Genomic DNA, 13,736 nt, shown 5'->3' on the forward strand with positions numbered 1-13,736 from the left:
GTCAGATCTCCCACTAAATTTTACTTCTTAATATTTAGTCTTTCATAATGTGTTGAAAGAAAAAGAAGAAACTGTAGAAAACGAGCTGTTAGATTCTGCAGTGGGACAAGAACATAGAATGCATAAAGAGAAATTTAATATATTCCCACCATACTACCTGACTAAAGCACTGTCTGTACTCATTTAAAACTAGAAGGTTTTGAGTATAAAGGAGGTCTATACAGACACACTTGGCACAGCAGCCCTTCCAGGTATGCAGGATGCTGTCACATTTTACTAGCTTATAACACACATTTTTGGACATGGCAAAACTCCACTTTTCTCATTACAAATGACCTAGTTCTTCCTACGAAGTTATTGTAAAGCCTCCAAATGTCACTAATTTGTCCCTTAAAGCAAACATATAAAATACTCTGTGACATATGAAAAAATGTTCACCATGTCCTTTAGTTGCTTCAAGATATAGCATTTAAATCATTGAGTTTCTAATAGAACCAGACTACCCAGATATTTTTGTCTAAAAGATTTAAAAGATTTAAAACTTAAAGTTCTTTTTTTCTCTTTGCAGCTTTCAGGCCACTTAATCTGCCTCAATTTCCAAGATATCAATTTTTTTTATTTTATTGAGGTCATATTAGTTTATAACATGTGTAATTTCAGGTGTACATTACTATACTATACTATATTACTATATTTCAGTTTCTGTATGGACTCGATAATGCTCACCAATAGCCTGGTTTTTATCCAGCATCATAAATATGTGCCCCTTTACTTATTTCACCCTCTCCCCGCCTCCCCTCTGGTAACCACTAATCTGTTTTTGTATCTGTAAATAGACATGGTCTTCACGTGTATCTTAAAGCTTAAGAGGGTTTGGGCAAAATTTTTTTTTGGAGCATTCCAGAATATTTTTGGAGTGTTCCTTTGAAGAGTGAAGCCTGCCAATCTCACTTTATGACTTTGAATTGAAATCTGACTGCAAGTAAAACTATTTTATTCCCTGCATTTTTAGTTTCTAGTTTTCTATGGTGATCAGCTCTGTGGTTTTTTTAATCAAAAACTTGCCTAATTTATCAGGAGACCTTTTTTATGTGATTCTCTTGTACATCTTTTGTTGACAATAGAATTTTATCCATTTCTTTCATATTGCTTTCCTTTAATCTATACTTTCACTGTTAGATTCCATCTAAGGAATAGTAGTTCCTTAGTAGTTCTTTCCCTTTCTTTCTGTTATGTAGTTAGAATTATTTAGATACATTTTTCATAATGAGAACAATAGAATTCTGGAGAGCTGACAGTCGTAGAAATGACTGAATAGATACTAAAGTGCAAGCATCCCATTTTTCAATACGTAAATAGGTAAAATTGGTTTTTTGACTACCAGGTTAGCATAAAGCTTTGCATGAGCAAATTTTCCTTGTGTGAGTACATTTTCTTTGTATTACTAAATTTCTATTAAAATGTAAGTCATTTCCACTTAATCCATCAATTGAGCATTATACAAAAATTAGTTTTTAAATGGACAAAAACTTGATTTTTAGAATGTTATTATTATTAGCATCAATATCCATGATATGCTTCTTTTTCAACAAATGAGTAACCCAACACTGCGCTGCCCTAAGTTACCAAGAAAACTACCCTAAATTACCAATAAAATTATTCCTCCAATCTCTTTCTCCTTTATCTCTCTGCTGTATTTCCCTTCAAAAAATTCTTTCCTCAAAAATTTCCCGAAACACAGAGGATATGAACAGGCATTTTTCCAAAGAAGCTTTACAGACAGATGGCCAATACACACATGAAAAGATGTTCGACATCACTAATCATCAGGGAAATGCAAATCAAAGCTACAATAGGATATCACCTTACACCTGTTAGAATGACTATAATCACCAAGACAAAAAACAGTAAGTGTTGAAGAGGATGTGGAGAAAAGGGAACCCTCCTACACTGCTGGTGGGAGTGCAAACTGGTGCAGCCACTATGGAAAACAGTATGGAGATTTCTCAAAAAATTAAAAATAGAAATACCATATGACCCAGCTATCCCACTACAGGGTACTTATCCAAAGAACTTGAAATCAACAATTCAAAGAGATTTATGCACCCCTATGTTCACTGCAGCATTATTCACAATAGCCAAGACATGGAAGTAACCCAAGAGCCCATAAAGTGCTGAATGGATAAAGAAGGTGTGGTATATATACAACAGAATACTATTCAGCCATAAAAAAAGACAAAATCACGTCATTTGCAGCAACATGGATAGACCTCAAGGGTATTACATTAAGCAACATAAGCCAGACAGAGAAAGACAAACACCTATGATTTCACTCATATGTGGAAGATAAACAAACACATGGACAAAGAAAACAGATTAGTGGTTACCAGAGGGGAATGGGACTGGGGAGTGGGCATAAGGTGTAAAGGGGCCCATATATATGGTGATCAACAAATAATAATGTACAACCGAAATTTCACAGTTATAAACTATTATGACCTTAATTAAAAAAAATTTTCCCAAAATAGCAAATTTTCCTGATTCTCCAGTCCCTCTGATCTTTCCATCACTTTTAGGATTCTTTTCGTCTTTTCTCCCACCACCACTCCCCTGTGATTCTCTGCCCACATTCCACTTCTTCCTAATTCAATCCCTCATAGCTCATCTACTTCCACAAGTTCCACCAACATTTCTATACTGATGAATCCCCAAAGAACACTTTTAACCCTAATCTCCAACCAGTCTCTGATCCTATATTTCCAGTTGCCTTCAGGATATGTCTAATTGAATGACTTGATATCCTACTAGAATTCAAAACTTCCTTTTTCTCTACATCCTCCTAATCTCCCTATACATAAACTCATACTTGGGGGACATCTAATTCTCCTTCGTAATCCTAACAATTTAAAATCCTCACCATCTTGCCAGTCCCCAAGCCCAAAATGAATTACATTACCTGCTTTATTTCATCACAGGATGCTAAAATGTTGTTGAAAATAGCCACTAAAAATGTGACAACTGTTTTTGATACAAACTGATGAGTTCATAATATTCTTTGAGAAAATGTGTTGTAGTTCGCTGTTTCCCAACTGGACATTTGTCTCTAATTTTTCAATATTACGAAGGAAGTTGCAGTGTTTATCATTACACATAATTTTTTTTGTATTTAAGAATATCTCCTTAGTGCAGCAATCCAGAAGTGGAATTACGGAGCTGAAAGATACAAGAATTGTTAAGACTCTTGATTAATATTATCAAGCTGACTTCCCAAATAGTGCTATCACAAGAATGTTAGCTCCAAGAAAGCCGAAATCATGTCTGTTTTATGCATATTGCAGGTACTGGTAATAAAACAATGAGCAAGCAGTAAGTGCTCAATAAATTTTAGTCCAATAAACAAATGAATCAACCAATCAGACCTATGAACATGCTCACAAATACTAAACAAACATTCCTTTATATCCTTGCTATATTTTTCCACTCACCTTTAAGAGAGACTATATCACTTACTTTAAACAATGAAATAGGAGCAAAAGTGATAAGCGATACTTCTAGGCAAAAGTTTTAAGAGCCATTTGTCACATTCTTTTTCCCTCCGTCACAGCAAGCAAAATGACAGGCAAAAGTTTCTATTATTATTGTTGTTGTTGTTTATCACTATTATTTTCATATAGTAAAATGTCGGTTTTTTCCTGAAAACATATCCTTTTTGGGGGCAGAAAGTCACAGGGAACGACCTTAAAATCACTGCAGGGAGGTCCCTTTGATAGGAGGCTTACAGGTGTGTAGTCCCATTCTAAAGAAAGAATCTGGGGCAATAAGTAAATTGCTAAAGTCTACAGAGCATCCCTGGCTCTCTGCTTTGAGATCGAGCTGACTTTGAAAATCAGAAAATAATTCAGAGAATTCTAATGAAGTTTTGCTAGATTTCAGGGAAGTAAAAATGCTTCATAACACAGCTCTAAGATAGTTTTATTGCAGCTCGAAAAGCCCTAAAAAGGCAGCTAGAAAGCAGGCAACATGCTTCATGTTAAAATTCAGCTGTTTGTGTTGAAATGTCACCCAAGCATAAGGGTAGAGGGAACAAAGGAGAGAAGGTAGCCAGAATCTCAGATATAACTCAAATTCACTATGTTTGAATCGCAATAAATATACTAAACAGAACAAGCACACAAAGATCTGGATACAGAAATTTAATTTCTAAAGAAATTTTAACTGTTATTATCTGAATCTTATTAGACAAGGAATATTTCTTCTACAAATAAAACTAAACATATTGGCATTTTAAGAGCTTTAGTGCAAATTCTAAGACCTGAAAGAAATTATAGGAAGCCCAACTGGAAATGAGAAGTAAGTTTAATGCCAATCAATTAACATTTCAGGAAGTTAGAAAGAAGGGCAGGGCATTTTATTACTGTTTTGTTTGTATTACATAAGTAATGGTGTTTGTGGGAGGTTTTTAAAGATTTTTCTTTTTTCCTTTTTCTCCCCAAAGCTCCCCGTCACATAGTTGTATATTCTTAGGTGTGGGTCCTTCTAGTTGTGGCATGTGGGATGCCGCCTCAGCGTGGCTTGATGAGCAGTGCCATGTCCGCACCCAGGATTCAAACTGATGAAACACTGGGCCCCCTGCAGCGGAGCTGGAGAACTTAACCACTCGGCCATAGGGCCGTCCGAGGGAGGTTTTTAAATATAACCTCTTGTTTTCTTAAGTGGTAAAAGAAAAGTTAACTAGAGAAAGGAGGAAATGAGAAAGTCAATTGCAAATTTTGCAATTCCAAAGAATCCTATCAATATCCTTCTTTGATGTTATTTCTTCCTATAATTAGTTCCCACAATTACCATAAATGATCAGAGTCAAGTAGTATGATTAAAGCCAACCAAGTGCAAGTTTTCATTACAATTTAAGTTTATTGTATTTTTCCCATCACAAAACTAATTAGTGGTCAATATAGAAGATACGAAATATATAGAACAACACGCAAAACGAAAATAAAATCACCCACAACACTGTGATCCAAGTAAGTCACTATTTCATATTTTGATAGATTTCCTTCTTATATTTTTTCCAAGCCAAGTTTTGCTTGCTCATTTGATTCTTTTTTTTGATACCCCTTTTTTACTCTCAATACCCTTTTTTAATTATCTTTTTTAATTACTTAACATAAGTTTTCACTCATGTTGCCTTAAACTCGTCACAGGCTTCATTTTAATTTAGCATTCCATCAAGTGAACATTTCACAATTTATATCTTGCCTTACTAATGGGTAGTTGGTTTCAATTTCTCTTACGTTATAAATAATTCTGTAAGGAACATATTGGGCATAAAGTTTTCCCAGTATTTCAAATTCTTTTCTTAGAATATAGTCCTCAAAATTGAACTACATAAGAAAAATAATAATCAAAATTAAAAGGCAATATGATGTCTGGGATTTGTAACAAAATAATACAGGGAAGGGAATGGGAGTTACAGAGGAAACAAGATTGTCTATGTTTAAAATTTTCCAGAATAATATGTTCAAACAAAAATAAAAAGAAGGCAGCATCCCAGAAAAAAAATATGTATATTTATTCTACTCAAGATGTAAGTTTTTTAAGGCTCTCGATGTATTGCCAAATTGCTTCCCTAAAGGGCTGTAATCATTTTTACTCCCAACATATAGCTTAAGGTTTATTGTGAAGGCTTCTTTAAATCCTCTTTTCTTTGAAGTCTTTGTTTGTACATTGTCTTTGAGACATCTCTCTAACCTACTGCAAATTTTTTCTATTGAGATATGTTTCTGAGTTTTCACTTTATTCTGGTCACTGGCAATTGATTTTATGATGCTCTGTTGTTCATCATTCAAACATGACTCCATGCAAAACAAGAATTGGATAACACAATGATTTACCTACAAGGACGTTTATCAGATTGTTTACAAGGCAAAACTATGTTTATCATAAGGCTGTTTAGCACAAATTGGAAGCAATCGTTACTGTATCACTTTCAGGGGCTGCACAGCATTTTTTCAAACTGTATTTACTGACACAGAAAAAAGCCGAGTTGCCATTACATTGTTGAATTTTAAAAAGTAGGCTACAAAAATGTTTTTATAATTCCATTTTCCATATAGTATACCCATACATATGTACACACATACATACACAAAAAAACTTGGAAGTGCATATACTAATAAAAATAGTATCTTCTTGGGAGTAGGGGTGATATTGCAAATGATTTTTATAAACATCCTTATACGTATTTATATGCTTTATTTTTAACAATAAACATTCTAAATATACAATTTTTTTAAATTATCAACTAAAGTAACTCTCAAAATATAGCCAACTATTTGAGCAATTGATTTTGTACACATATCAATTTCCGGCTCAATTATATCAACAGTCTCCCAACCTGATACACTGAATTTATAACCACTAAACAATGTGATAGAACATGATCATCACTTGAATAACACTGTTTTGCTTCTAAATTTTCAAAACAGAGTTTTGTACCTAAAGATTTTCTAAAGCTACCTGATACTAAGAAAATTTGGCTTCAAATTACAAATTTAAAAAGTTAACAAACACACTAATAAATAATTAAGTAACATGCAATGATTAGGATATTAAAATCTGTAAATTTACAGCAATAAGGCTTTTCTGGACTAAAAATTCAATAATACAATGTATTTATGGGCCTAACTGAAATCCCTGCATGTCCACCTCTATCAATTCCAACACAGTTTGCTGTATGGCCCTAGCTCTGACTCTGCCATTAAAGTTTTGTGACCTCAGGCAAGGAACTCACCTCCAAAATCAAGGTTTCACACTAGCTAATTTCTAAGGTCTTCATGGATCTATGACTCTATATAAACTCAAAAAAGAAAGTGAAAGCAAAGCTGGTCAATAAGGAGCTTCATCATGATCTAAGGTGTGTTTGCTTCCTAGGGCTGCCGTAACAAAGTACCAAGAACTGGGTGGCTTAGAATGACAGAAATGTATTATTTCATAGTTTTGTTGGTCAAAGGTGTGAATCAAGGAGTCAGCAGAGCCACACTCTCTCTGAAGAGGCTGGGGAAGGATCTGTTCCATGCCTCTGGCCTAGTTTCTAGTAACCAGAGTTGTTCCTTGGCTTATAAATGTTCTTACAGACCATCTTCTCTCTGTCTCTTCACATTATCTTCCCTCTGTATACATCTATGTCCAAATATCCCCCTTTTTATAAGGACATCAATCATATTGGATTAGGGCCCATCCTAATAACCTCATTTTAACTTGATTACCTCTGTAAAGACCCCATTTCCAAATAAGATTACATTCTGAAGAAGTGAGGTTCAGGACTTCAATACATCTTTTTTGGGGGGAGTCACAATTCAACCCATAATATATGGCATGATGGTTCATCTCTGTTGCCGTCTAGATCCATTCCTTGATCTTTTCTGCCCTCTACCTCAGTAGCTGACTTCTGCAAACTACACCATCGAAGCTTCCTTGATTTCTAGCTTCCGGTTGCATTCAGCAAATGGGAGGTACCTGTAGGAGATCACAAGCTAACAGGAGAAACAAAGTGGGACATTTATCACCACACAAAACCCCCACCATGGGCTGTTTTGGTAGGAACTCCTTCAGCCACCCACTGTCCTGAGCCCCTCTCCCATGATTCCAGCTCTCACCAGTACAGGCAATTCCATTCCCTCTCCTTGCCCCTTCTGGCTTAAGGCTATAATGACTTCCCACTGGTGCTAGTCTCTGGGTGCTTCACTATTTCTTCCTGGTGTACTACTCCCCACCCCTTTTAAACAATCCTTTCATTAAACTCTCTTTATCACCCCCATTAATGTACCATTTGCTTCTCACCAAGACCGTTTCTGGTAGATAGGGACAAGCCAATTCCTTACTTAGAGGATCTACATGATTTGTTTTTCAAAACTCTAAACAGCAGTTTAACCTCAGGCGTGGATGCCTCAAATCAACACTTGACATCATTGGTAGTAAAAGCATCACTCTTCTTGTCACATACACATTTGGTACTCTTGCTCCTTCTCCCTCTCACACCTATAGCTTCATCTAGAGAAGCCGTATGGTAGAGGTTAAGAGCATGGACTGTGGAGGTGGACTGCTTCACTTTGACTCCAGCCTCCACCATGTACTAGACTGTGTAAACTGGGCAAGTTACTCACCTCTCTGTTCACTCATTTGAGATATATGTCAAATTATTTAATTTTATTATAAAAAATCAGTTAATAGACACTAAAGTGCTTAGAACAATACCTGGCCTATAGAAAATGTTCTATGAGCATTAGCCGCTATTATTAGTTTTAATTTTTCCTCTGATGTCTTCCCTTAATCTATGCTTTAAATCAATCTAGCCTCAATCTTTTATGAGGACCCTATCTGTTGAAATCAAATGTATGCTAGGAAAATATAAAAATGCAGCCAACCATTTAACTTTTACTATCCAAACTCTCTATTGTTCAAAAGGTCAATGAGACTTGTCACTCCACGCTATACCTGGCCCTCTGACCCCCATTTGGCAGTACATCTTGAATCCTCGGGAGTTTTATTTCCTTACAACTCATTTTGGATGACTTCGCTGTCACACAAGATTCTGATGTTCATCAATCCCCCACCTAGGGCTCTCCTGGCCACATGTGATTCAGCACACTCCCACCTGCTGCCTCAGGCCTCTCCAGGCTTTTAAAAGACAGTTACCACAGGCCGCTTTCAGGCAGAAAAATGGTCCTTCATCGTGATTTTCATCCCAAACTGAGTATGCTTAGTTTCGTTTACTTGTGGGGGAGAAGAGGTGGTGTTCGAGCCCAGACATTGCTCAAAGAGGAAATGAAAAATCATCAAATTTAGTAGCTTTTTAGGAAAAGGTAAGGAATTGGGGAGAGAACTTGGGAAAACAAATCCTCATGGATCTTTGCAAACTATAAGCCTTCTTTTTAAGTTACAAATAAACAAACAAAACACTTTATAAAAAGAAATCTGCTTACTTGGCTTAGCAGAACATACCTCAGCTGCAATAGCTAAATGAACAAAAAGTAATTATTGTTACTGTATAAAATGGCTTTGACATACATTTACATGTACTATGTTTGGTGTTTATATAAACACATATTTATCAATGCATCAGAAATATCTAGATCTCAAGAAAGGTTCAACTTAGAAATCAAGTACAAGCTATGAGTTAAGAGTAGTAGCTACCGAGTTCACTAACCTAAAACCAAACTGACAGACTGGCCAACTAATGACTAACTGGCAAAAGACCCAAGTGGCCAAGAGCACAACTCTGAGGTGAGAATTCTGTCCCTGGTCTGAATTCTCATTCCAGCATTTATTGGGTGATCTTGGGCAAGTTACGTGTGCCTCAGTTCCCTCATTGTGTAATAACGGTTCTCACCTCACACGGTTATTGGGAAAGTTAAATGAATTAATAAAAACAAAGCACTCAGAGCAATTTCCGACATATAGTAAGCCCTCAAGAACTTTAGTTCTGAAATTTCCCATTGTAGATACAGACCAGAACTACATACAGTTCTATAAAAGATGATATTTAAAGGGAAAATTTTATTGCAGTTACAGCTTTTGGCATTTTTTTCTTCTTCTTATATGAGTCACACTAGTCATATTCACTTAAGCACAAGACAAGTTATTTTAGAGAAAAAATGTTCAATGATGACTGATGTTTGCATTGAACACAATATGCCGGATCCTGAGTTCATGTCTAAGCTTGCCTGGAACTACAGAAATAAGAAGGTTAATTACCATTTTAAATATGATGATTGGCTATTACCTTGTTTTCCTTTCAGAAAAGGGCAAAATATTCTTACTATATGCAAACATATTCCTGTTGACAATTTATTCATTGCTGTTTATGACCTCTAGTTTTCTTTCAAATCAACCAATTAGATTTTAAACAAACACTCATGAAATAGAAGCAAAAATCACTTCCTCAACACATTTAGTGCTTCTTAAAGGTCTCCCAGAAATAACACCCACCAATTAATATTTATCCTCTTCCTCATATCATCAATGACTACATTGCATAAGGGAAGCCCATTGCCAGCTAAAGCATATGAGGTTGATAATAATCGGATTTGGCTGGTTGAAAAAAATGTGTTGTATTATAAAGAATTAAGATCTCATCCAACTGAAACATGCTGGTAGAATAAAGAGGCCAAGAGACAACCAATTGTAAAAATATTAAGAAATAGGTAACAGTTAAAGTAATTCTTTCTCACCCCAACTAGATCTACTAACTGCCAGAGTTACTTTCCACTTACATCAGTGTTACCTCAGGGGATCTACTGTCTTCCTATAAAAGTCAGCCAAGCTGCACAGCTTAACCAAGATATTTCTCTATATTAGCTACAAACTACAGAAAGCATTTCTGTAAATAAAGCATACATCATTATTACCAGGATATTATTAACTTTTGCTGCTCAGGAACTGAAATATCTATATAGGGATTCTTTTACAGAGAAACAAAGAAGTCTGCGTGTTAACCTAGCAATGGGTATCACATAAGTATACCATATTATTATACTATTATAATATATTATATATATTATTATTATACCTATACTCACTTATTATGAGTATAGGAGTGCTGTCAGGCCACACTATCCACATTTGATGCCTAGTTTCTTCCACTAACCATCAAGAAACCTAAAACTTCATTAATAAAATGATTTTAGGTCTTAAAGGCTTTCAGAGGAGAGGGAAATAGAAATGGGAATGTCTCAAGTTAAAGACAGAAGGGTAGTCTAGGACTTACATGCCACATAAGAGACCAAATGGAATCAGTATAAGTTTTAAACAGGAAAATAATATTATCCAAATTGTGTTGAAAATAACTCTGGTAGTGATATGGAAAATGTATTAGAGGAAACAGAAAGAGAGACTGTGGAATCTTAGCAAATGGTAAGGAGGACCTGAACTGAAACACTGCAAAAACAGAAAAGAAAAATACTAGGTAGATATTTCACAGGTAGACCCAAAAAGACTCTGTGTCTAATTGTATGTGGATGGTAAGAAAAAGGAACAAGTTAAAGATGACGGTGAAGACTCTAATTTGACTTGTGACTAAATAAATTCCAAGAACCAAAATAATAACCAGAGGAAGAGAACGAGTTTGTTACGGGAGAGAAGGCTAAGTTGGGTTGGAAAAATCCACAGAATATCATCATACAGATCTATCCAGTAGAGAGCTAGAAATACAGGCATGATGCTTAGGGAAAGAAGTCAGGTGGGCAAGAAATCAAGTGCAGTGGCCAAAGGGAAAAGAAAAGAGGGCCAAGAAAGGAACCGGCAAAACAGAGAGCTCGAAGGAAAGCCAAGAAAGAGGAGTGTAGTATATGACAAAGAAGTTTCAAGGAGGAAGTATTTACAGTGCCTGATTCTGCTAAGATATCGGGAAGCATTTATATTGTAGCCAGTGGATTTAGCAATGAGAAAGTTTGGGAATTTTTTTCAAGGAGCTTCTATAGAGTATTGAAGATATAAGTCTGATTTCAGTGGACTAAGGGAATAAATGAATTAAGGAATTGGAGAGGATTCACAGACAACTCTTTCTAGAAGTTTGAAAATAAAGGGAAAATGTGCCAATTTGGCTCTAAATCCTGATGGATTCGAGTGAGTGCAAGTCTCTGTTACCACTGGACAGAAGAGGGAGAAAACAGAAGGAATTAAAGATGACTCTGAAGTCTCATAATTTGGTTCATGGGCAGTGATATGACCTCAGCTTCATGGTCCAATACAGTAGCCATGATTCTGAATGAGGCTACTGAACATTTGAAAAGTGGCTTATCTGAATTGATGTGTGCTCTGTGAAACCCACAACAGATTTTCAAGACTTACTATTTCAAACATTAGTATTTCAAAAAATGTAAAATATCTCATTAATATTTTAATATTAATTACATGTGGAAATACTATTTTGGCTTATTGAGTTAAATATTAAAATTAATTTCACCTGTTGCTTTTTATTTTTTCAATGTGCCAACTAGACAATTTAAGATTACATATACAGCTCACACTATATTTCTATTGGAAAGTCCTGATCTAGCAAATGAATAGTGAACCAGAAGAAAAGCAGGATTCAAAAAGGTTCTGTCAGAGCTGGTCCTTATGTATCACATTAGGGTGATGTTTATGAAGAGGTCATCAAGGACAACTTCACGATTCTATAGTTTAAGCAACTAAAATCCTAACGGATTAGGTTGTTTACTCACATCATCTGGCTAGTTAGAAGAAAAACCAAGACTAGAACTCACCCCTTGAAGTGTCAATGAAAACGTAAAAGTTTGAATAGAAAAAGATAATAGTAGCTTGACTGTTCTGTACATCACATTCTATGCCACATCCAATAAGATGACTTGCTTATAGCAAAAAACATAACCTCCAAACATATTAAAATCATGACCTCATAGAGTGTCCTATGTTCACCAATCAACCTGTAATACAACTAACGTCTTAAGCTATGTCAACCCATGATCCACTTTGCTTTCATTTTACTTTGGGCATATATACACTCTGAATTTATTTCAAACCAATTCCACACCAATTTTAAAAAGTTTCATCCATTCAAGCATATCTCTCTCAAAAAACAGTTGTAAGAACACATATTTGTAAAAGTTCAAAGAATTTACTTCTCAACTCTTGTATTATTACCAACCATTCAAGAGTGGTAACTCACTAAGACATCATGGCGCTCTTAAGTATAATACTCAGGGTAAGTCAAAAATTAAAAAGTTCAAAGTATGAGGATTGGGGAGGGACCAAGATGGCGGAGTGAGAGGTCTTCTTTGTCTCTCCCCCGTCGAATCTACAACTAATTGGACATTCACCGATTAACAAAGAATATCCAGATAGCATCTCAAGACGCCTAAAAGTCTCGTACTACTACACATCGGAACGTGGACAGACTTCCCCCCCGGGAGGAGGTGGAAATAGGTGAAAGCTCTCTGACCCCCGACCCCCGACCCCCGGACAGCCTAGTTCCTGCAGGAGGCTCTCTTCCAACGGACTCCACCACAGCATCGCCAGACACCAAGGGCAGGAGTGTGCACTCACCAGCGGAGCGACGGTGGAAACAGGTGACAACACCGCTACCCAAGCCCCCCGTGATCGCACCTAGGCCCAGGGGGAAATCCCCAGGGCCCCGCACCCACCGGCAGAGAAGGCTTCCGCTCGCCATTAGCAGGGAGGCCCTTCCCAGAAGCCAGAACAAAGAGAAGCTCCTGGCGGGCCCGGCACGGCACCAGACTGCAAGCTGCCACTGAGCTCATGGTCTCTGGCGCACGGCTCAGTACAGGGGGCACCCTGACTTCCCGTAGAAGTGCTTGGGGACACGTTTGGAGCTCCAGCACCTGGCTCTGCGGCGCAGGGGAAGGCTTCAGGGTCCTGCACCTCCCCAGCAGGGAAAGCCTCTGCTCGCCATTAGCAGGGAGGCCATACCCAGAAGCCAGGAAAAAGGGAGGCTCCTGGTGGGCAGATCACCTGGGGTGGCTCCAGACTGCAAGCTGCCACTGGGCTCATGATCCCCGGCACAGAGCTCGGTGCAGGGGGTGCCCAGACTTCCCGTAGACGTGCTTGGGGACATGGTTGGAGCTCCAGCGCCTGGCTCTGTGGCGTGGGGGAAGGCTCCGGGGTGCCGCATCTCCCCAGCAGGGAAAGCCTCTGCTCACCATTAACAGGGAGGCCACACCCAGAATCCAGGAAAAAGGAAAGCTCCCGGTGGGCAGATT

The 13,736-nt window shown here is 37.2% G+C and overlaps 1 protein-coding gene across 13 annotated transcripts in view; it reads right to left on the reverse strand.

Moving 5' to 3' along the window:
• IMMP2L (inner mitochondrial membrane peptidase subunit 2) overlaps positions 1 to 13,736 on the reverse strand; it is an 848,424-nt gene that overhangs the window by 747,380 nt on the left and 87,308 nt on the right. The window contains exon 4 of one of the 13 annotated variants that reach the window (XM_070617595.1): positions 4,892 to 7,532. The exons of the other annotated variants lie outside the window; for them this stretch is intronic. Within the exon in view, the coding sequence (XP_070473696.1) occupies positions 7,526 to 7,532 (7 nt within the window). The 3' untranslated portion in view covers positions 4,892 to 7,525. Of the gene's footprint in view, positions 1 to 4,891; positions 7,533 to 13,736 lie in introns of those variants that run through there. 13 annotated transcript variants of the gene reach the window in all.

The sequence above is a fragment of the Equus przewalskii genome, chromosome 4 (assembly GCF_037783145.1).
Source record: "Equus przewalskii isolate Varuska chromosome 4, EquPr2, whole genome shotgun sequence".
NCBI lineage: Eukaryota > Metazoa > Chordata > Mammalia > Perissodactyla > Equidae > Equus > Equus przewalskii.